At 38.2% G+C, this 22,100-nt stretch overlaps 1 protein-coding gene and 1 long non-coding RNA gene across 3 annotated transcripts in view; one reads left to right on the top strand and one right to left on the bottom strand.

The window, feature by feature from the left end:
- Pax3 (paired box 3) overlaps positions 1 to 22,100 on the top strand; it is a 90,003-nt gene that overhangs the window by 62,190 nt on the left and 5,713 nt on the right. For both annotated transcript variants that reach the window (XM_074071832.1, XM_020154247.2), the window contains exons 6-7: positions 7,937 to 8,102; positions 8,934 to 9,148. In XM_074071832.1, coding sequence (XP_073927933.1) covers positions 7,937 to 8,102; positions 8,934 to 9,148 — 381 coding nt within the window. The remainder of the gene's footprint in view (positions 1 to 7,936; positions 8,103 to 8,933; positions 9,149 to 22,100) is intronic.
- Positions 9,854 to 21,051, bottom strand: LOC109678819 (uncharacterized). Its single transcript, XR_002211713.2, has 4 exons — positions 20,973 to 21,051; positions 15,371 to 15,466; positions 11,396 to 11,479; positions 9,854 to 10,028 (listed from the first exon to the last, which is right to left on the bottom strand). It is a non-coding gene; the product is annotated as an uncharacterized lncRNA (long non-coding RNA).

Genomic DNA, 22,100 nt, shown 5'->3' with positions numbered 1-22,100 from the left:
GATTATAGATGAAGAAGTGGAAACGAACCTGTTAGTAACTACCCAAGGATGCACAGCTGCCTAGCTCGTAAGAAGATAGGCGGCTCTCATCTCACACACCTCCTCTGCAGCCTTTCCATTAGGAAACTGCAAGGGAACATAAAATAAAATCCCTTTCTTTAAAATTTCATAGCCTGGAAGCTCTTCAAGTAAGTTTATTATTTTAGGACCATGCTGAATTACCTTTTGAACTCATGGTAAGTGCTCTGAGAATCTAGAAAAAGCTACATAGATATGACATATTTTTATTTCATCATCGTTTCCCTTCCAGTTAGTTATAGATTACGAAAGACTTAGGGTACCCTGAAACTCCTCCCTGCCCCCAAAATGAAGTTACCTTATCTGGAAATGTCATGTGTTATTCCACATGCTTGACTTTCATGGTCAAAGTCAGGCCAGTGAACTAGTGAGTTGACAGTTCCTAGCTTGATCAATATTTTCACATATGCAGTGCACTACCTCGCCTATCACAGCACTTTACAGACATTTTACAGCTGCAAACACAGGAGAGGGATTTTTTTTTTTTACCCAGGCTTCCATATGAGCATCACAGTGTTAGGAATGCCAAGGGATGCAGAGATGAATTAAAACAGTTCTTTCCAGGAGCTGCTGTCTAATGAGGGTAATGAAACAGACATGCAAATAATGTAGAAACAAAGCAGAGTGGTAAGTGCCGAAAGAGAAGAAGTTTATGTAGGCAGCTGATTGTGTAGACTAGAGGTGGGTGGAAGGGTGAAGGGAGGAGCCACAGATACACCAAGGGCCATGGGACTGATGATTTAATGTTGGACTATTGAGTTCCTTTACTCATTTCATGGGGTACAGAGTCTTCCTTGGTATCGCAGAGTATAATGATGACCACCATTAGCCGTGAACCATAGTGAGTTTATTCTGTATCCCAGTGAAGTGGGTAGAGGAAGTCGGTAGTTCTATAATACTGTAATGTTATACATATATTATATATATTGTTATATATATGATAATTTTATACATATACATTATATATGTATAACATTACAGTATTATAGAAATAGATATAAATCACATATATACAACATCTATTTTTCTGTCGTTACAGCTCTGTCATTGCCTGGTTTAAATGTGAAGTGTGGTCCAGTCATTGCTCATTGAGTCCACTGTATTTCAGGATTTAGAGGCTATATTCCATGGCTGGCCATATCCACATATTAGGTCTGTTCTTCAGATAGATCCGTGATCACTTCTCAACTCAGTGTGAATCAAAAAATAAACTTTTATTTTCAAGAGGGTGATGCAAAACTGATGAGAATTCAAGGTTGCTCTACCTCATTGTTGCCCTTGTCAAACACGAGGATGGGAGAAAGAGTAAGTTTCAAATCCACGTAGCTTGTATGATACCAGCACTCTTATCTGGCTCAATGAATATCGAAGGATGATAATAATGGCCCATTAACTTTCAGAGGACATGGGATCAAACCAATAAAGAGCAGTTCATATTTTTCTATACAGTGACCTCCCTTCCAAAGCAGGGCCCTCATTAATGTGACAGCTGTCTTAATGTGGCTTTAACCCAGTGACTCTTTACATTCCTCATGGCTTCGTTAGCTCCCTTGAGACACATCATGCCTTGCACTAGGCTATGATCTACAGCCTAGCAAATTCCCTAGAACACCCAGCATATGGATCTTTTACTTAACCCAGCAGGAAGAAGAAGGGAGTAGTTAATCACTGATTAAAATGCCAGAAGAAAAGCCTTTCGTTTTTAGAAGGATCTGGGAAAGCAGTAGCTGAGTCAACTCATTTTGAGTGATAGCCAGAAAGTGTGAGTTAGTTTAATTTGGGGCACCTGGGAAAACCAAGCCCCAAACCCCAAAAGCTCCAAACTGTGTCTACGTTCCATTTTTTCCCCCAGAGGAAAAATATTTCTAGACTTTCCTGGGCAGGGATGAGACCAAAGCTGAAATAACTCAGGCCTTTGTCAGTGTTTTGTAAAAATTCATTTGGACAGTAGCTATGTATTACTCAGTCAAATCTGAACACACAATCCAAGAACTGTTATATACCAAAGTCTATTTGCCTAGAAAATAATGTTAGAAGCGGGAAAAAAAGACTTTGCTGAATTCATACCCAAATAATGACAAGCGTTAAAGTTTTTCGAGACAGAGCTACTTGCAGGTATTTCTGATGTACAGAAGTTTTTGTACATATTTCAGCTTAGAATCTCATGAAGTGGGCAAGTAGCTTACTATCAAGATAATGGAAGAGAGAAGGAAAAGCTACTAGCATTTAACCAGGAGTCAGAAGATGTGGGCTTGGGTCCTAGTGTTCCAAAAGTATTTTGTTGAGCAAGTTGTTTAATCCTGTTGGGCTTCAGTTTTTTGTTTTTTTTAAATTTTAAAACTATGGCAGGTGATCTGGACCACCAGTATAATCATGGATGACTTTAGGAAATCTGTGACACTTGAGATTTGTAAGGAAGGTCTTGTGCCTGAGTGTGTTTGTGTGTGAATATACAAGCGTTAAATAGAGATAGAGTCCCTGGATTTCCTTATATTCTCAAATATCATCTCTCCCCCATTCCCAAATTAAAAGCTACGAAGATGCATGACTTCTCAGAACCCTTTTTAAAATTTATTTATATGTGCATACAATGTTTGGGTCATGTCCGCATATGAGGGAGAACATACGATTTTTGGTCTTTTGGGCCAGGCTAACCTCACTCAGAATTATGTTCTCCAGTTTTTCAGGACCCTTTTGATTAGTAATTTGGGCTTCTTAGGAAAGCCCAATAAAGATTTCACTCTCTCTTTTTTTTATTAGAGTATATTAATTGCATACAGGGGTTATACTGTAATATTTCCATACATACACACAATGTACTTTGATCAAATTGATTCCCTCTATTACTTTCTTATCTCTCTCCCCCCATTTAAAAGCAATTTTTAGTGGATATCATTATTTTCTTTTACTACATGCATATGGAGATTTAAAGTCACCTAACAGATCTATGTAGTTTGCAACTTAGGGCAGGTAGGGAATATCTTGAACTCCATAATGAAGCAAAAAATATGGGCATCCTGTAGCTGTCTTTGAGAGCTTCATCTTTATATATCAAGATGCAAGTTGATGGGCTTTTTCTTGTAAGTTCATGGTCCTCTACATGCGTGGGAACATGGCATTTCTCTTCAATCTGCTCTCCATACGGTGGTCAAAGCTGGAGAGCAGCAATGATAGGGGAGTTGGGGAGGGGCTGGCATAGGAAGAGAAAGGAGATGGGAATGAATGAGAGGATCCTGAAGAACAAGCAATGTGTCCCAGATTTACCTATTTGGAAAGTCCTATACTTGGCATGGTAGCATCACACATCATGGAACCTTAGTGTTTAATCAGGCATTTTGTAATCTTGTGAATTCTCTTTCTAAGGATGAACTGTCTCATTTTTCTCCCCGTTTTTCAAGTTGTATTTGAAATAATCCACCTGGAATAACGTATGTGAGATTGACTTTGAAGATAACACCAAAAATTGGAACCAGTAATTTATTGATGGGAAAAATTAGGCTCATACCTAATTATCACAACAATCTTGTGAAGTAAATTTTTGTATTCCCCATTTAACAGATGAGAAAACAGAGGCCCACAGATATTAGGCAAATTGTTCAAGGTCACAGAAGTAGCACATCAGGGACCTGGGATTTGACTTTTGCCTGTCTGCACTAAATCCATCCGAGTAAGAAGCATTGCTGTATTCTTACTGTGGAAAGTACTAAGTTTTCCCCAGCTTCTATTGTTGAGAGTCTGAACAAATTGGTTGCTTTACTCATGAAGAGAAAAATCCATGAAAAATCTTATTCCTCTTTTGCAGTTCATTATCTTTTTTTCTAGCACTCATTATGTTATGAGGAGCTTTTGACCAATTATTTTTTGCCTCAAATAATCATTGGCATTATATTACTCCAGAAATCCCTGCAAAGATCATTTTCCAAGAGGCCTTAGTACAGCTGTACAGATGGACCCAGTAGAAAGACATTAAAGAAGAGAAAAGTCCAGGAGCAGATGAAAATGAACCAGGCTGCAGTTCATTAAATGAAAAAAAAAATTTCTTTGAAGACATTTTCATGTATTGTGATGTATATGCAATTTGCTCTGCCCAGTAGTAGGTTATCAACTAACATGTGGCTCCTGCCCTTACTTCCTTTCATGTACAGGGTGATGTGGAAGTCCAGGTAATGTAGTAATAAATAAATAAATAGGAAAGAATAAAATTACACTGGACTACAGACCCCAGAATTGCAGTGAACAGGTACATACCTGACTTTGCAAAACTTGTTCTTTCTGGCAAAGACATTGGTGAAAAGTCATATTCCCTCTCAGAATATCAAAGGTGAGTTTGTTTCTGTTGCTATTATTATTGTTTTTATAATAAGGAGAAATTTCTAGTAAATGTAACTGATCAGTGTCACACACCTGTCCATCTCAGTAGATTATGCATTGATTGTCTTTTAGGAATCAGTGATCCTATATGGACTAATTTAAGACTTCTAGTTCCAAGGTTATTTCAAGGGCACCCTTTTCAAACTAAAAATTGAGATATGTTTTCTGAGTTTTGAAACATAGAGAAGGCAAGGACTGCTTCTCGATTTTCAACCTTCATCTACTTTTCCTTTAATGCTTCTTTTGACAGGCTCAGCTAGTTCCAGGAAATGCAGAAGGTTGACATTGATAAGGTGATTTAAAAAAATCTGACTAAATGACCAGGGACAGGTAGGCCAGTCCTCACTAAGCCAGTTCTCTCAGGAATAGCCCACTGGATTTATTTACCCTAAATTTAAACAATATTTAAGTTCTTTCCTTTGGGAAACTTTTAAATCTCCTGACGAAAGTTTTGTTTTTCAGTAAAGATTTGCTTTTCAATTATTTGTCTCTCTCTCTCTCTCTGTCCCTGTCTCTCTCTCAATGCTGGGGATCAAACCCAGGGTTTCTTACATGCTCAGCAAGCACTCTATCACTGAGCCACATACCCTAGCACCTTCTCTTCATTTTTTCATTGTAGATGTATTATATGATAAATACAAGAACTTTTAAATAAATTCCCGCTGGATTTATTTGATGTCTTCGATACTTATTTGTGTCATTTTAGAAAAAAAAAATGAACACAAACTTCAATTCTTTAATCCCTTAATCTTGTTTGACTTCTATCATTTGAAGATATTTATAGAAAGTGATGATGTTTTATCTTCTTTATTATGTCAGCAAAGACTATTTTTACTTTTACAAATTAGGTTATGGTACAGTTAGAACCTTGAATCAATGGTAGGTTAGAGTTCATGGGGAGATGAGGCATAGTCACCTTGGGTAAGTCAAACCTGGTTTACTTATCTAAAGTTTACAGAATAGTTCCAGAAGAATTAATTTAGAATGTAACACATATGCACAGGAAAGCAATGCGAGCCAACTCCCTGTATAGCTATCCTTATCTCAACCAGCAAAAACCCTTGTTCCTTCCTATTATTGCTTATACTCTCTCTACAACAAAATTAGAGATAAGGGCAAAATAGTTTCTGCTGGGTATCGAGGGGGTGGGGGGGAAAGGGAGGGGGCAGGGGAAAGGGAAGGGGCGGGGGGAAGGAGGGAGAAATGACCCAAACATTGTATGCACATATGAATAAAAGAAATAAAAAAATGAATAACTTGATTCAAAGCACAAACAAACATAAAGTTTACAGAAGGAAGTGGGTGAGAGAGCTTGGCACCTGCTAGATAACGATTCAGGCATTGGTTGTTCAGCTCTTCATGGAGTATCTCACTGGAATAGAGAATGGTAAAGAAGCATGACTTCAAGTCATATCAGAACTCTGAGAATTCACTTCTCAGCCAAGCACATAAAGGTGGAAATGCACGACAGAGAGTTTGGGGAACCACTTGTCTGAGCCAGAAGTGTCTTTATAAAGTTATGACCACAGTGGGTGGCATGGTACAGTACACTCGTGTATGAACATGAGCCTAAATCCTTACTCTCAGCCTCCTCAGGCTCATTTGACTTGTTCCAAGCTCTTTCTTGAAAGTGCTTTTCTTCCCATGATGCCTCTGGTAGTCATGGTAATAGGCACTTAAGCTCAAGAGGGAAAACACAATTGATATAGACCTGAAATCCAGGGCTCATGGTTCTGTTACCCCAGGTGGCAATTTATTAGGTTAAGCAAAACTCTAATTCAATTATGTGTTGACCTGGGAAAATATTGACTTATCTTCTCTTCCCTTTGGAAACATAAGGAATATTAAATGTTAATATTTTTTGGAAGTTCAAATCACTTTTCTTACCAGTATCTTGCAAAAATGACTGGAGAAGACAAACCCTTTTCAGACAAATGCCTGATTGAGTAATAGAAGTCTGAGCATGTGCCCAATTTGCTAAATTGGGTTTCCTGCTCCAGAGGGAAGAAATCTTTTTCTTAAATCATATGATTTTAAAATTACCATCAAGTTTTATAGTTGTTAACATTATCTTATGAAGAAATCAAATTCCATCTTTTCTTTTTTCTTTTCTTCTTTGTTTTAGTCCTAAGGATGGAACCCGGCACCTCACACATACTAGCCAAGGGCTCTCCCACTGACTATACCCCAATCTAAGTCCTGTCTTGTTTTAAACAGGTTGATCAAGTTTTTCTAACCTCCCTCTATATAGATCCCTGTGGAAATCATGTCCAAATTTAAAGTGTGCTGAAACTTTGCCTTGCCGTAAGGTTTTCCTGATTGTCTGCACTTCTAAATATGGAATTTCTACCTCTAGTGAACAATTGTTTTGGGCTCCCTAAATTCTCTGTGGGCTTCATGAGGACAAGGATGGAAGCTACTTGAGTGCAGGGGTCCTACCTTGTTCTTCCTTAATCCCTCCAACCCCAAGGGCAATGTTTCCTTCACATTGTTCCAATAAACTTAATACAAAAATTAGAATATCTTTAATTGGTAGAAAGGATTTTTCATTTTGAGATAAACATCATGTATATGCCCTAGAAAACTGCCTTCAAGTTCCACTTTTAAATTCTGCAGGTGTGAGTTGGGGGAGTTCATAAGGCCCACTAAAGGCCTTCTATCACTTTTTCAACATTTCAGATGTTCAGTTCCATCTCTTGTTGGTACTTTTGCCTTTCCTCTCTGTTGACACACGTACAGAATACCTGGGCTTTGAATTTCTAGAAGGCACATTGTTTTATTACATCAGGTTTTTTTGAACATCAGGGCATTAGATAGCAGAGTGCCTGACATAGAGTATTATGGGTGCTTAGAACTGTTGTTGGAAGAAATAATAGACTAATTATTTTAGATACAAAATGCTTTCATTTTTTTGAAACATTTCTTTCTGTTGAGATCAGTATAGCATCTCACACCTTGAAAGAGATGGTAAGTGGCTCCATTTCTTTATCCTCTTGTTCAATGGATGTGACTCTCTAGGAGCTATGCCCATAATGATTATAGACATACAGAGACAGACTGATAAGAATTTAAAACATGAGGTTTGATGTATATAATAAGCAAGGCCAAATTTAAGACATGTGGGGGTCACAGAGGCTCACGGATTTCCGAGAAGGCTGTACTAATGAAGGTGGTGGGAGTTGATGGCGGTAGTGGGGGTTCTTATTGTTCCTACTGTTGCTCATTGATCCCTGCCCATGGTCATCATGAGTTTTGTGGGAGCTGAGGCATGATCAGGGATGGTTCTTGCAGTCCCCATCTTGACCTCTGACATTTAACTCTCCTTTCACCCCTGACAATACTCTTAAACAACACCAAAGATGGAGAGCTCTTACATCTATTTGCCCTGTCAGTAAGGGGCCTTTAATCTATTTTAGCATGAAAAATTCATTAAGAATGTACTATTATTTCATCGGTGAAATCCTCAAATTTTAAATTAAATCCATAGGTCTGGTTTAGCAACCGCCGTGCAAGATGGAGGAAGCAAGCTGGGGCCAATCAACTGATGGCTTTCAACCATCTCATTCCGGGGGGATTCCCTCCCACTGCCATGCCGACCCTGCCAACATACCAGCTGTCGGAGACCTCTTACCAGCCCACATCAATTCCACAAGGTATAAAGGAAGAGAGTCCTGAGATTACATATTCCAATTGCTTTCTCTGGTGGAAGTTTTCTACAGTGAATTCTTTCTACGATGTTGACATTGATGCTGTTTGTATGTCAATTACATGACATCACATGTCCTCAATGTTCCTGTCACATTTTAGAAACATAGTTTGTTCCATGGCATATTTGAACCATGTTGTAATATACTACGATTTCAGTATTTTAAAACAAAACAACCTTCCTAAATAAACATTGGACTTGTTTTTTCTTTTGTTAAACATTTACTGCTTTATCTGAATTCCATTTTATATAACTGAAATATCGTAATGGCTATGAATGTAGTAGAAATACTGGGAAGATAAGCTTTGATTAAGTCACTAATTGTTAAGACTATTATTTTTGGATTATGACAAGTAGCTTTGAAGACGCTTGAAGCTATGCTATCACCTGAATAGTTGAGTGTTTTAAGAGTACATTTGACTTTTAGTCATTAAATTGGCTAATTCTCACATTGATCAATAGCATGCACTGTCAAACAAGCTTGTTAGCGTGGTTACTGTGATTTCCGCATTCATGTTCTGGGTGTGAATTTCTGTAAGTATTCTGGGTGAATGCGCCACGAGAGTGTACACATAAAGTATGCGCTTGCAAATTTGTGCTGGGAGAGATGTGACTACATTTGCTGAGTGATTCTACGCTTGTATGTTAGGAAATGCAGCTTGAAATTAACATTCAGTCTGACCCATAGATACTACTGATGGGACTTCTGAACTTTGCAATTGAGCTTGCTCTGCGGGCTGTTCGGGAACTTGATGGCTGACCACCTTCTTCATTTCAGCTGTGTCGGATCCCAGCAGCACCGTTCACAGACCTCAACCGCTTCCTCCGAGCACCGTCCACCAAAGCACGATTCCTTCAAACCCAGACAGCAGCTCTGCCTACTGCCTCCCCAGCACCCGGCATGGATTTTCCAGCTATACAGACAGCTTTGTGCCCCCTTCGGGGCCCTCCAACCCCATGAACCCCACCATTGGCAATGGCCTTTCACCTCAGGTCAGTCCCGTGTTTCTAGACAGATGATTTGCTGTATACCAGAACCAAATCGTCAATTCCCTGAGGCAGTATATAATGAATTGCCAAATTTAAACCATAATGTATTCTTTATACAAGCCACATGATTTCGGTTTTCTAGTTTCCTTTCTCTCTACCTTCCTACTAGAGGCACCAAAAGTTGTAGCTTAGACTTAAAATTCAAGTGACTTCTAATGTAATCAGGGAGTCTGTGTTTATGCTTTGCTGTCAAGGCATTTGTTGTATGTCTTCTCTATCCTGGCTCTGGGCTTTGGTTAAGAATCTCACAAACATAGTAGGGTTGTTTTGGTTTTGTTCTGTTTTTCTGTTTCAAATGGTATTTGGTCAGATGATGGGGTTTTGAGCAAAAGTACCTCCCAGGGAAACAGCAAAGCTTTGACAAAACAATGGAAGAGGGCACAAGTCCTGTAGAGAGAGAGACTCATTTGATGACAACAGAACTCTAGAATAAATGAGTTATAAATGCACAAATTAGGAGAATTACTGCTCTTTGGGAATATATAAATATTTGCATGTTGTAATTGTTTTTCTAATTTGCATTGGACTATGAGCTTTTCTTGGGAGAGTGTATTAATAAATTGCCTTGATAATTGCATGTCAGAGAGATGGTTAAATTTCCTACATGTGGCATCTGTCTGAGGTTGACATTATTAGCAGTTGTTTAAATACAGATCACTTGATTTTATTAGAGAGCAGTTGGCCCAGGTGGTAAGGATAGCCGCCTACTAAATTTGGAGAAATGTCACAAAGGGTTGCAATCTATAATTGCAATCGAGGATCTCTTCAGGGCTGAGAGTGAGAGTTTTAACAGCTTTATCTTTTCTCGACCTCCTTTTTCCTCCTGGTGGTTAGAAAAACAGAGAGAAGCTCAGAATGACACAAATGAAAAGTGAAAAGACAATTATACTCAATTACACACTAATCACCGACTATCACCACTGCCTAAGCACCAAGAGGGCATTCTAATAGGCAGAAAATGAGATTTTAATGGCACAAAGGGTGGCCAAAATAACGACTCATACATCTTCGCCTTCTTGGTTCTCTTCAACTTGCGGTGTGTGTCTTAGGAGTGGAGCTCTTGGGCTCTGTGCAACAGTGATAACTCCGAGCAGCTGAAAAGTTCAAAGCTGTGGGAGTTGAAAAGAATGGATAGCAAAGGCAATGAAATAAACATTTTTGCCTCAAGGCAAAAGTTCATAAATCCTTTTTTTGTAACAGTAAATGTAATTAAGTTTCATAGATTCCTATAGCACATCCTGGGATTTAAAAAAAAAAAAGTAAGAGCTGGCTTTAAACCTCAACTGAAAAATAACAACATGAAAACAATGAAAGTGCTTCCTACAGGACTTTAATGCATTTAATTTCCAAGTTCTGGCATTTGTGAATGTGATTTTGCATGACAATGAGGGACTTCCATTAATGCAGTCATTTTTAAAATACTCAGACTCATGTGTAGAAGCTTCTGTAGTTTAGAAGATTTTTTTTTCCTGTAATTTTTAACATCAGTAGTTTGAGGCCACAGAAAAGCTTTTTATGGATATGATTTAGTTGAAAGTTTTGAAAGAAATAAACTCTGGCCCTAGCTGTTTCTGTAAGGTGAGCTATAGGATTCCATTTATATTTCTTAGAACCTTATTTTAGTCAATTATCAGGAAAAGCACATGAACCTGTATTCTATAAGTAAAATTGCTAGTTTCTTGTATGTAATGATAAGTAGTACAGAAGTGGAATTGCTAGAACTTGATCTTCCAGCTATTAATCCTTAACTTCAAGAAGACTCAGAATGATTTCAGAGTTGGTGGGAGGGTGGGACTCATTCCAACATCAAGCAATGGAAAATTCCACAGGCAGTTTTTCCTGTGTTTCTTTACTGTGTCTGACATATCATGTCAATTCCTTACTTATTATCTAGCAAATACCCAGTATATTTTGTGTTTCTACCATATATTTGAGTCTAAAACCACCACGAGGATTCCATGTTATCTTAGTTCTTGTGACATTCCTAACGAGTTGGAAAAGAAATTAAATAATATGAAGTTTTTCCTTATTTCCTCAGGCAAAGATGGAGGACATGGTGTGAATCCCTGTCTTGCCAGGCATAGTTACAAAACAATGGAGTAGGAAAATTGGTCTCAGAACTTAGATTTCTGTAGCCTTTGCGATGGAGCACTTCTCAGGAATGCCCCTAATTAGACAAGAGATGCTTACCCTGGTTTTGGTTGCCTGGTTTTATTAAAAATAGTGTCACGAAAAATTTGAAGCCAAGAGTCCATGTCTAGCATTCTGGTTTACCTGTTAAAAAAGAAGAGACTTAAAAGAGAGTTGTGACCTGTTAGCTACTGCTTAGAGAGAAGTGCTTATTATATATTGGATCACATAATACCAACAATGGCACAGAGGATGTGATTGTCATTTCCTCTTTCCTTCTCCATGTGCTCTTCCTAACTCCTCCACCTCTGTCTGGTCATCTACTGTGCAGACGATTCAATGGAGGACCAAAGAGACTGCAGCCTGCTGCTAGTCACAGGGATGATGGGGGGGGGTGGTGAGGGGACTAGAGTCTACAGTTCTTGGCTGTTGGTCTAGAATCCAGCCCATTATTGCACATGGATGAGTGAAGAGGAGACAGATTTCATGGCAAAACAGGGACAAAGGGTTTTAGTCAGATTTTAAAAATAACAAGTAGAGACTAGTTTTCTAAAATTTTAAGTTTAGATTACCTTATACTTTTTTTTTGCTAGCCTAATTTCCATTAATCTTTTAACTTCTTCCAGTAATAAAAGCACTCCATGCTTTTAGTATAAAAATGGCAAAACTTTAATATGATTTATAGTAGAAAAAAACTTCTCCTGGGGCAACCACTGTTAATGCTTTTGCACTGCTTCTTAGGTCTTTTTTGAGTCTTAAGCTTTTTTAAAAAATTGAGATAGTGGTGTATATAATTTTATATCTTGCCTTTTCTCTGCTTTTCCCTACCTATTGATCTCAACTAAGGTGGATATAAGTTTTTTTTGAGTCATTATGGTCAATTTGTAGTAGATCTCTTCAGGGGAGGCTTGTTTAGTATTTGCCCATTTTTCTTTGGCATTTTTACTAGTATCATTAGAATTTCTGTGTTATCGACTATTCAAACTCAGAAATCATGAACTAGAATGTGTGTGCACCATAGTAGAATGGGATTCCTAGTTTTGTGTTAAGGAATGAAAGACAGGCAAATCATTTTTCTGTAGGTGTGCATGAGTTTTGTGTGTGTGTGTGTGTGTGTGTGTGTGTGTATGGTTTTTTTTGTGTGTGTGTGTGGTATCTCTCATCTATCTGTTCCCTCAAGCAGATTCTTGTAAAGCTTGGGATTATAGTCACTTGCCAAATGATGCTTCCTAGATTTCCTCAGTCCCTTATTCAGGGAAGGCCTCTTCTTTGTGGGGGCCAAATGTGAAACAGTGACTAGGGGAGGTCACATCTGTCCAGGTGGTCAGTCAGTGTAGCAATGGATTGACATGTGTTTGGACAGTGTAAATCTTAGAACACCAAAAACAGTCTTTTAGGAACTTTGGCCCTACCCTTCCTCCAGTTTTGCAAGGGCTTGTGTACCCCTTAACTGCTGGCAATGTTTCAGTCATATCTGGGGAATCCCCATTGGACTTACAGGAAAACAGAGGCCAACGCTACCTAATCATCTAAATGGCAGTGAGCTCCCGGCAGGGTCAAGAGCCAAGCTTTCTTTTCTAGTTGTTTCTTCCAGCTGTCTTCTGTGAGCACAAGTTACACATTTCAGTTGCTGGTCTCGGCCAGAGGATGTGTAATGTTGTAAGAAGTTTTCCGTGGGTTCAGGTACTACCATCTGACCTGACTTTGTTGTGAGCATTGTCGAATGGCTTCAGAAACTAAGGGCTTGGCCTTAACACTCTTTCAAAGGCTGGATCTGCGGGGAACTTGAGGTGAAACTCTCAGTGATGGATGAGGGGGGAATAGGTTAAAAACCTCAATACATTCTGCCCTCTCTGCATAGCTCTCTGACCTGCGTAGCCCTTCTGGGAGAAGGGCTCACACTGAAGGACAAAACATCCTCTGAGAAGAAATCCATCCATCTCACTTCAGTGAGGCCTTTTCCAGGTAGTAGCAGCCTTCTTTTGAAATATTTTGTTCTCTTGGTGCAGAGATGATGCAGAACTTTGGGAAATACAGACTATTGAAATCCCCCTCTGTCCCCAGACAGGATGTTTCCAGCACTTTCCTGTATGTGCAAGAGGCACAGGGAGTGCTGGCTTGGAATATGGAGAGCAAGGAAATACTACCATATGCTCAAGTTGTGATACTAATTAACATTTGGCCCATGTTCTTCTAATTAACTTTCTTTTGCAAGAAATACTGCCCTTACTGCTTCCCCACCCCCAAAACACACATTGCCAGACCCCCAAAACAAGACCAATTAAATTAACAAACTTTTATCATTTCATGCCCCACCTCCACCCTACTCCTACAAACTCTGCCCTTCTTTGGTGGCAGATTCCAGTGAGTCTTGAGTGAAATGCAGTATCAGTGGGTTACAGAGTTTCTGGGGAGCTTTTCTATTGTTCTGTAATATATAAAAATGGGCCAACTTGGCTGTATTTAGGGTTCATCAACCATTGCAAATGATTCTTCAAATGTTTTGGGTTTGGTAAAACCTAAAACACATTTTTGCCAAACACTGTTCCTCCTTAATTTTTCAAACTGTGTATTTTAGGGAAAATTTGCTCCATATGGTTTTGATTCATTCACTCTTATATTATTGACATTTTTTTTTCCTACGGAGCCATTTGATATCCAAGAAGCTTTCTGAACCTTTCCTACATTCATTTTAAGCCTTTTCCTTCTTAAAAGGAGGAAGTCCTATTTGCAGCCTCAGAGGCCATAAATTTTGAGTATCTTTCAATTCAACAGTAATTAAAAATACATTTAGAATAAGTCTGGATTCTTATGAACACACTTTATGTTTGGAGCAGATGGACAGAGTTTTGTTTCTGGTTTATGAGTGAAACCAATGGCAAAATAAGAAAATAGTCTTAAATTACAAAAAAAAGTTTAGTTTTGGAGAACATTTAACTGTTATTAATAAATCCCCATGGTAAGAGTTATGCTCAGAGGCCTTGTTTCAAATTTTGTCCAGGTCTTGGGTAAGATGTAATTGAATAACCAGTACACCTGTCCTATTTCATGGGTAATCTATTGAGGAAAGAGAAAATTCTCATAAAGATTTGTGTACCAGGCTTGAAATTTTGCTTGCCACTCAGCACCTTAGGAACAAAGAGGAGGCCTGCAGATCTCATCAAGTTTATTGAACATTCGTCTAAGTCTGGTTGAATCATCATGACCTTGTAGTGTTAAGGTACCACACTGAAACAGAGCCAGAAAGAGCAGACAGATTTATACTAATGAGATTGAGGTTAATGGTATAAGACGCCAGGATCAACTTCTGTTCTTATTTGCATTTTACAAAAGAAAACCTTTAACTCAACCACCCGTCCAGTTGCTTTTAAAGAATAATATTAAAATTGAGATTATTAGTGTGTAATGTATGTAAATTGCATATTTGGTGTCAGCTATGCATATTAGATGGCCACTCTATTTCATGCATATATGTATTAGACTATCGTGGTTCCATTTCAAATTAGATTTCAATTGCTCAGCACAGTTTCTTTTGACAAACAGTTGTTAATCCTGAAACTTATTAGGGGGAAGCATTTAAGTGTTAATACGTGTACACAAAATTCAAGACTGCTTTTGATTTCACTTGTCATTTTTTGGACTGCAGTGTTACCTATGATCTCAAATTCTTTAGCTGCAAGGCAGGATGATGGTTGTGTGTCCATCGAAGATGTAAGGGAGGGCTTACTACAGATCAGCTTATTATGTGGATTAAAAATGGCTATTAAAATGGTTGTGATGGGCTAAATCACAAGATTTAGCGAAAATCTTTTTCACCATGCATGGAAATTCCTTGCCCTTCTTGTATGCTACTTCTACAGGTAAAAGCAGTAAGGTTTACCTTGGTGAGACAGCAGCTCCTTTTTCAAGAAAGCAATTTTTTTCTGGACATTTTTGGGCACACATCCAGAAGCTATTTGCTGCTGGTTTTGCTGATCAGCCATTTGTTTTGTGTATTTGGCACACAGGTCACAAATCCTGGTGACCTTAACCTACCTGTACCATATCAAAGAACCAGACAAGCAGGTGGCCTGCCACTATTCCATTTTCAATGGAGATACTTCCTTTTCTTTACACTTTCCAGAAATTCATCTGTGGATGAAAGAGGAGTGATTTTGATTAAAGAGATTTGTTGGGTATCAAACAGAGCTGGGCTGGAGAGACAGTCCATGTAAAAGTGGCAGGCTCTCAAAAGCCTGAGCACCTTTCTGTTTCTCTTCTAAAGTAGTGCATGAGCTCGTTACCAGGTCTTGAGAAGTCTCACATGTATAGGATGGCTCAAGAGTGTTTATGATCACAAATGAGGCCCTTTCAGCCACACCAGAACCCTGGGCCATTTTCATGTTTCCAGCCTGCCATATTATGTTTTTGAGATGTTTTGCTTCATGGTGAAAAGCTTGCTGCTAATCCACTTGTTGAATCCATGCAGACTGTAATTGACCTGGTGCCTTTGGGTTTGCTCTATAGGCTGTGGTTCCTACCCTTAAAGAATCTGAGGAGAGTCCTGGTTAATGTCAGTTCTATCCACGGCCTCTAGAGTTAGTTAGATTTGAACAATTGTGGGAGTAATAATGTCTTGGCCCAAATCTCCCTTTTTCCAGAAAGGGAGCAGCCAATGACTGCTCTTATCATGCTACTGAAGTAAGCCACCAGAATATCTTTCCTGATGAGTTATTATTGTGTGTGTGTGTGTGTGTGTCTGCTGAGTTGGTTTAAGTAGAAATTCTGTCAGCTTTGTTCTTCTGTGCATTAGACAAATCAACTACAACTCCATGAGTTTTAGGCCCATTTGAATTCTTCTAGCCACAGAGGAGAAAAAAAATTGAGTGTGATTGCTTATTTTATAACTGAGTTACTAGAATGAAAAGTTTCTCTTTGTAGTCAGCATTACACAGAAAAGCTGTGCTAAATGCTAGTGTAAGGCCAATGGTCTGAATCAACCCTTTATATGTGGTTGGAATGCAATGTAAAGCTTTTAATTTATTATTGCATTTGCAAAATGGCAATATCTACAGAAATCTGAATACTTGCATATTTATTCAATTAGGGGCTGAATGTGTGCTTTGTACTCAGACACAGAAGACTCGATTCAGTAGTTGTGTACTATTTTTTGTTGTTGTTGTTTTTTCTTCCTTACATTATCTCTCTCTGCAAAGCAGTCTGGGTTTCATCAGAGGTGTATATTTTTCAAAGCACAGTATTCTATTTAAAAATGACTCTTGATGTTTAGTTTGAGACCAGTAATTTGGAGTTTCTGTGATTAGTGATTACATTGTCCCTATAATCAATGGAAGAGATGTGATCTGGAGACAGTGCAATTTTTAAATCTATTTTTGTTGCCCATTAACACATAGTAATGCACATATTTATGAGGTACGGTATATCACATAATACATATATATATAAAATACATATATACAATGTGTAATGATTAGAGCAGGGTAATTGTTACATTTATCGCTTCATACATATATCGTTTCTTTGAGCTGGGAACATTCAAAACCCTTTCTACTAGCTATTTTGAAATATTCAATTAATGGTTGTCAACCATGGTTATCCTACTGTGCTATAGAACATTACGTTACTCCTTCTGTCCTGCTGCATCTCTGTACCCTTTAACCATCCGCTCTCCATCTGTCCTTCCCCAGACCCTTCACAGAAACTGTTGCAGTCTCTATATTTGAGATCTACCTTTGGGCTTCCACATCTAAGTGAGAGCATGTATTATTTGTCTTTCTGTGCCTGACTTATTTCACTTAAGAGACTATGCAATTTGTAGAACCTTAGGGTAGTATTTCTACATGGAAGGGTACGTTTCTTAGCTGTGAGGTGACTGTGCAGCTAATCCTCAGTGCTGAACTAATGAAGGAGACAAGTGTTATTTAAAGAAATAACTATTCTGTTTTTCTCACAAAATACTGATGTCTCAGTGGGGCAGCATGTATTTTAAAAATCTAGTTAAACTATTGCATCTGTTTCTAGACTCATACATGGCCCCTGTGGAGCTGATTTGTGTGATTGCATGGGAAAATCTCCAGCTCAAGGTCAACTCTTGCCTGACTCTCTTGGGCAGAATTTCTTGTTTTGGCCTCTGTAGAGGTCCTGTGACTGTATTTACACATTGCTAAATCGCATTCTACACTGTGTCATATTATGGTCTGTCCGTTCCCATCACCTTTGATGATGCACTTCTATAAGAATAAAACTGTGTCCTAATCATCTTCGAACACCCAGAAGCCAAACCAAACCTCATAATTTCAAGAATTTTTTTTGCTTGAGTAATTGAGAGCAAAACATGAGCACTCAGTACAACAAAAACAAGACACCATCCTTCATTCCATGGGTTAAGAGTGGGGAGGGGAAAGGGTTGGCCTATTATTTTCCTTCTCTTTTTCTTGCTTTGATACACATATAATGTCAACATAAACACATAAAAATATATCATCCATCTTGCATAACACAAGATCCCAGATAAATTGGAAGCATGCTACTTAACTTCTAAGGCAAGAGACTGTGATGCCCAGAGATGCTTCTCTCAACAGCAGAGGATAAAGGAAGCTAAGACATCAGGTGCAATAGAAAGGCTTTGGGAAGTAAGAGACAATCTAACTGAGTAATTTTGAGCTAATAATTGGGAAGCACGCTTCTTTTTTTTTTTTTTGTTTGTTTGTTTTTTGAGACAGGATCTTGCCATGTAGTTCAGGCTGTCCTTGAAATTTGATCCTCCTGTTCAGCCTCCCAAGTGCTAGGATTACAGGCATGTACTACCACACCTGGATAAGGGAACATTCTTTTAATCACTATATTATAAAGATTTTATTTTGTTCAGATTTGCAGGGACAGACTTAATTTCTATAGATCAAAGGGCTATGTGAGTGACTTTACTCTGGCCCTGCATGTGGCCAGCTCACATCAAGTTTCCTATGCAATAGGAGACATGGCTACCACCCAATTCATGAGCACCAGTTAGTGTTCAGGTGGAAAAGAGAACACAGCATCATTATTGATTCAGTGCCCCTGAAGTTGGATCCTGGAAGATTGCATTCTCAGGGGTTGTTTTACATTTGTAGGGTTGTTACAAGTTTCTTGCATCTTAAATGAATGCATGTTCTACCTTACCAAAAAACCAGAACAACAAGCATTTCCTAAAGAGTATGCCCACTCTTAGTTTTTTGCAAGACTGTCCTCCATCTTCCACAGTTCATAGAAATATTGTTCCTGACATTTACTTATCAATAGCATCCTTAGGTCAGTGTCATTTGGTCTTTTCAGTTGGTTTTTTCCTTGTCTTAAGGATCCACCTTCCTCCACATGAAAAGAAGGGTAGACGGCATGTCTTCTATTGTCTTCTGGCATTTGGTACATGGGATCTTCTGATAATGACTTTGGGCAACCATGGAAATATTTGCCTACATCACACATAGTCTACAAGAGAGAAGATATTTTCTTGTTGTTAGGCAACTAATTTCCTCCTTGAGGGCAGAATGTCTGTCCTCCATGTTGCTGAAGTGTTGGGTGGAAGGAAAGTTTTAGGGGAAAGGAAAGATAGTGTAGCTCAATTGGAAGGGCAGAGTTGAAGTGTTTCTTGCTAACATTGCTAAGGCAATGTGGATTTCTAATCATTGTCAGTTATTTGTGAGTCTCAGAGGGAGCCCCACAATTGAGGTTCAGCAAGGTTTACATTTATGGATGATAATTAGAGTAGGCTAGTCTTGTATTCCTTTAATATGGGATTTCTTTGTGGTCAATTAGAGAGGAATTTAAAAATGCCATCTCACTGAAGTACTATGAGGTGCTTTTCCTTTTCTATATTTAGAAACATGTTGCAAAGGGTCAATTAATATTTAGCAAACATATCATAAAGCAGTCATGCAATGGAGCCAAGGCGTATGTTTGATTTTCCACAGTTTTGGCTGTGCAAAACAGGGTTTTGAAGTACTGATGGGTTTGACTGCACATCCTTTAGAGGGTTACTGTGGTTGTGAGAACTGTCCTGAAATGAGAAGAGTTAACAGCAGCTAATGTCATTCCTTCCAGAAAGAGTTTGAGAGTCTGTGCATTAAGTGATGAATGAGGGTATCTGACCCACATCTGTTTTACATTAGAATGGAACATTGCCCTGACATCGTTAGGAGCATTTGTCAAGAGTCCCTGGACAGAGCTTCTGTAAATTACATGCTGCAAATGTGTCAGGGTCAGATAAGAGGATATCATTAACTCCCAAGTTCACTCAGGGCTCTGTCAGTCCATCTTAATATGCTATGGGCCAACAATTTTTCCTGAGCCATTTTGTTATATTTTTCATTCACATAAGAAAAAAATATGTATGCTATACCCCCAATATTGCACATGTTCTTTTCTCATAAATCATATTAATTGTAGACATGGTCACAAAGCATATTAAATGCAGGCATGCGTAAATGAATTAAAACATATGAGAATTTTATTAGACCCATGGTGAGTCTAACATAGTCAAATACCCACTGTATTAACTGTCGTACTTGTTCATTTGGGTGGCATGAGCTTTTCTTAATGGGGTTTATTTTGTGGATAATAGGTAGACATAGTCTGAATGCTCATTATGGACTAGAAGTAAGCTATATATGCACACACACATATATACACATCTGTTGCAAGCCATTTGTGTGCTAATTATTTGCCTAAATTTATATTTCACTCCTCAGCCCTTAAAGAATATTGGTCAGCTGGAGACACAGCTCAATGGTAGAGTGCTTGCTTAGTGTGCACAAGGCCCTAGGAGCGATCCCTAGGACCACAGAAGAAAAAAAGAAAAAAGAAAAGAATCCCAAAACAAAAGCAAGAAAATATTGCTATCAATTTTAACAGCCAACTCTACTGAGAAATAGATCCTACAAAAATTGATAAACTAGAAGTTATTTCTATGGGTGGTCACAGGACTGGAGAAGAGAGTCTGAGTCTTTCTGTGCTTTACAAATAAAACTTAAAAATGTGTGCAGCATATGAGCTACACTTGTCTGGCACTCACATTCTTCCGTCATGTATTCAACTAGCTACTTGCAAAATGGCAACTAAGGATTAAAATTTAAAAAATGAAGACTTCTTTAGCTGGACCCTTTACATGCCTGGTTTTCTCTCTGCTTAGGTAAAAGTCCATCTTGCCCTTTCCCTAACTCTCAAGATGGGTGAGAAGGTCACCACACAGACCTGAAGAGAAACTTTTGCCTTCAGGCAACTTCCCGCTTATAGCTTTCAAACAGACACAACCAAAAAATCTAATTATTTAGATGCTAATCAAGAGCAGGATAATTCCTAAGGCATTTGAATCTGAAGACTTTTTTTTCAGGGAGTCTTTTCTGCCTCAAAGATGCAGTCACTGAGACTTATCTGTTGGTAGACTCCAGTAACCCCCGTAAAGCAAAAAACATTTGAAAAAGGTTTGAATTTTTTTGTTTGGCTCCAAAAATAAAGTTTTATCCAAATTAAAAAATATGTAGAGTTTTGGAGGAAAGTGTAGAAGGCTTAAAAAGTTCCTTTATATCATATAAAACTGAAATTCACAATTTTTTTTAAAAGAAACTAAATTATTAAATGCCAAATCAGAAGACCATCTACTTACTTAAGAACAAGAAGGAAAATAAAGACAGGAACCAGGATTCCTCCTCAGGCAAAGAGAAGCACTACATACTCACCCTAATTTGCTAAGTCATTTTAGATTTCTGATAAGCTCCCAGCACTTTCAACTGACAGACGGCAAAACCATAACACTTGTGCCAAGACAAATATTTTCCAGACACATCGTTTTAAATGTAAATCTTAATTTGGCCCATAGGTTTTATCTTTTATATTTAATCTTACAGTAGGGAAATTAATTCAAGAGAAATATGGCATGAAGCAATTGTAAGGAGTTAGTTTTTTCTGAACCATATAATCTTCCAATCAAGATATAAACAACCTATTTGGAATCCTGAAATGTGAGAATGAGTTTAAAGAGATCTTCAGAAATGTCTCTAATAACACACATGATGGAAGAACCAGCAGAAAAAGTATGAGTGAGGAATCCAAGACTTTGAATATTTTTTTTTTAATTTATGTTTTTTGGTGATACTGGTGATCGAACTCAGAGCCTCTAGTGCACACTCTACTTCTTAAGCCATGTCTTCAGTCCCTTCAATTTGTTTTTTTAAAAGTTATCCAAAAGACAGTTTAGAAGTGTTTTTGAAACATCTTGATAGATTTTATTTTTCAGATACCTTGATTATGAGTTGTACGCAACAAAAAGTAAAAACAAAGAGCCAAAAAGAGACCTTTATTTAAGGAAAACTGTTTCTTATTGTTGTATCTACGGAATTTTTCTGGCATTTCCTAAGAACTAAGTAGCCAAAGGGGGGAATTGGGAGGCAGAATTGAGGAGCCTTGAATTTGTTTGTTTTCCTTGGAAATTGTTAGTCAAAACCAGGCAATGGTGCTTTCTTCCCACCCCAAATTAAACAAACAAACAAAACACCAGCCTTTTAGTAGAAATAACTTACTAATAGCTTAAGATGGTGAAAATCCTAGTTTACCACAAATGAAGATTTTTATTTTAGACTTTGAATAACAAATTGCTGTAGGAAAAGCATGTACAAAAGAAATCCTGACAGGATTTCTTTAGCCATCTTGGGGGAGTTCTAAGAAGTTTATTTACCAACTTCTTGTGCACAAAAAGAAGTTTCCACAGCTTCCCTTGAACCACATGAAACAAAAC

This window comes from Castor canadensis, chromosome 4 (genome assembly GCF_047511655.1).
Source record: "Castor canadensis chromosome 4, mCasCan1.hap1v2, whole genome shotgun sequence".
Lineage (NCBI taxonomy): Eukaryota > Metazoa > Chordata > Mammalia > Rodentia > Castoridae > Castor > Castor canadensis.
Note: the sequence above shows the minus strand (reverse complement) of the source record. Positions and strands in the feature narration are given on the sequence as shown.